Below are 1,794 nucleotides of genomic sequence, written 5' to 3'. Positions count from 1 at the left end.
TGGGATGGGATGGGATGGGATGGGATGGGATGGGATGGGATGGGATGGGATGGGATGGGATGGATGGGATGGATTAGATTGGGATGGGATGGATTGGGATGGGATGGGATGGATGGGATGGGATGGATTGGATTGGGATGGATTGGGATGGGATGGGATGGGATTGGGATAGATTGGGATGGATTGGGATGGGGACGGGATGAGGATGAGATGGATTGAATTGGGATGGACGGGATAAGATGAGATGGGCATAGGATTGGGATACTCCGATACACCTGGATAAGGACGTGGGGTGGGATGTGGGGCTGGATGTGGGGCAGAGCTGAGTGTTGCCCCTCACCTGCTTGGTGGAATCCCTCCGAGAGCCCCCCACAACCAGAGAACACGTCCAGGGTGCGAAGTTTGGGCAGCTTCAGCTCGGTGGGTTCGGGCTCGTTCTGCTCGCAGGCAGACGTCGATTTCCCTTTGCCTTTCCCTATGGATGGAGACCCCAAAGTGACGTCGATCCCCCCCTATTCCATGGGGGGAATCCTGCCTTCCTTACTCTATTGTTATGCCGATGGTTCTGCCCCATTGAGCAGTGTAGATATGGGGGTGTAAGGGATGTAGAATCGGAGGGAGGGTCCTTACAGGTCAACCAGGGAAGGGTTGGGGAGGGTTGGGAGGGTCCTTACAGGTCAACAAAGGCAGGATTGGGTTGGAAAGGTCCTTACAGGTCAACCAGAGAAGGGTTGGGATGGGTTGGGAGGGTCCTTACAGGTCAAACAGGGAATGTTTGAGTTAGGAGGGTCCTTACAGGTCAACCATGGAAGCGCTGGGTTGGGTTGGGAGGGTCCTTACAGATCAACAAAGGCAGGATTGGGTCGGAAAGGTCCTTACAGGTCAACCAGGGAAGGGTTGGGATGGGCAGGTCCTTACAGGTCAACCAGGGAAGGGTTGGGTTGGGTTGGAAAGGTCCTTACAGGTCAACCCTCACCTTTCCCCTTCCCTTTCCCCTTCCCCTTATTCCCGGAGCTCCGCGCGTGGTTGGGTGGATCCTCAAAGCTCTTTGTTTTGGCGTTGTAAGCCTAAAAGAGAAACAACCAGAACCAATAAGGACCCAAAGAACCTATTGAGCCCCCCAACTCAATCCAGCCCCCCAACTCACCTCCAATAGAACCTATCCAGCCCCCCAACTCAATCCTGCCCCCCAACTCACCTCCAAGAAATAGAACCTATCCAGCCCCACAACTCACCTCCAAGACCTCCAAGAAATAATAGAACCTATCCAGCCCCCCAACTCAATCCAGCCCCACAACTCACCCCCAAGAAATAGAACCTATCCAGCCCCACAACTCACCTCCAATAGAACCTATCCAGCCCCACAACTCAATCCAGCCCCCCAACTCACCTCCAAGAAATAATAGAACCGATCCAGCCCCACAACTCACCTCCAAGACCTCCAAGAAATAATAGAACCTATCCAGCCCCCCAACTCAATCCAGCCCCACAACTCACCTCCAAGAAATAGAACCTATCCAGCCCCCCAACTCACCCCCAAGAAATAATAGAACCTATCCAGCCCCACAACTCACCTCCAATAGAACCTATCCAGCCCCACAACTCAATCCAGCCCCACAACTCAATCCAGCCCCCCAACTCACCTCCAAGAAATAGAACCTATCCAGCCCCCCAACTCAATCCAGCCCCCCAACTCACCTCCAAGACCTCCAAGAAATAATAGAACCTATCGAGCCCCCCAACTCACCCCCAAGAAATAGAACCTATCCAGCCCCACAACTCACCTCCAAGAAA

At 53.7% G+C, this 1,794-nt stretch overlaps 1 protein-coding gene across 4 annotated transcripts in view; it reads right to left on the bottom strand.

The window, feature by feature from the left end:
* Positions 1–1,794, bottom strand: part of LOC107307247 (DNA (cytosine-5)-methyltransferase 1-like) — a 22,202-nt gene that overhangs the window by 3,562 nt on the left and 16,846 nt on the right. For all 4 annotated transcript variants that reach the window (XM_015850736.2, XM_032441736.1, XM_015850737.2 and 1 more), the window contains exons 6-7: positions 977–1,067; positions 341–475 (exon numbers count right to left, since the gene is read on the bottom strand). In XM_015850736.2, the coding sequence (XP_015706222.1) occupies positions 341–475; positions 977–1,067 (226 nt within the window). The remainder of the gene's footprint in view (positions 1–340; positions 476–976; positions 1,068–1,794) is intronic.

This window comes from Coturnix japonica, unplaced genomic scaffold (assembly GCF_001577835.2).
Source record: "Coturnix japonica isolate 7356 unplaced genomic scaffold, Coturnix japonica 2.1 chrUnrandom520, whole genome shotgun sequence".
NCBI lineage: Eukaryota > Metazoa > Chordata > Aves > Galliformes > Phasianidae > Coturnix > Coturnix japonica.
This window is presented reverse-complemented; position numbering and strand designations above follow the sequence as displayed.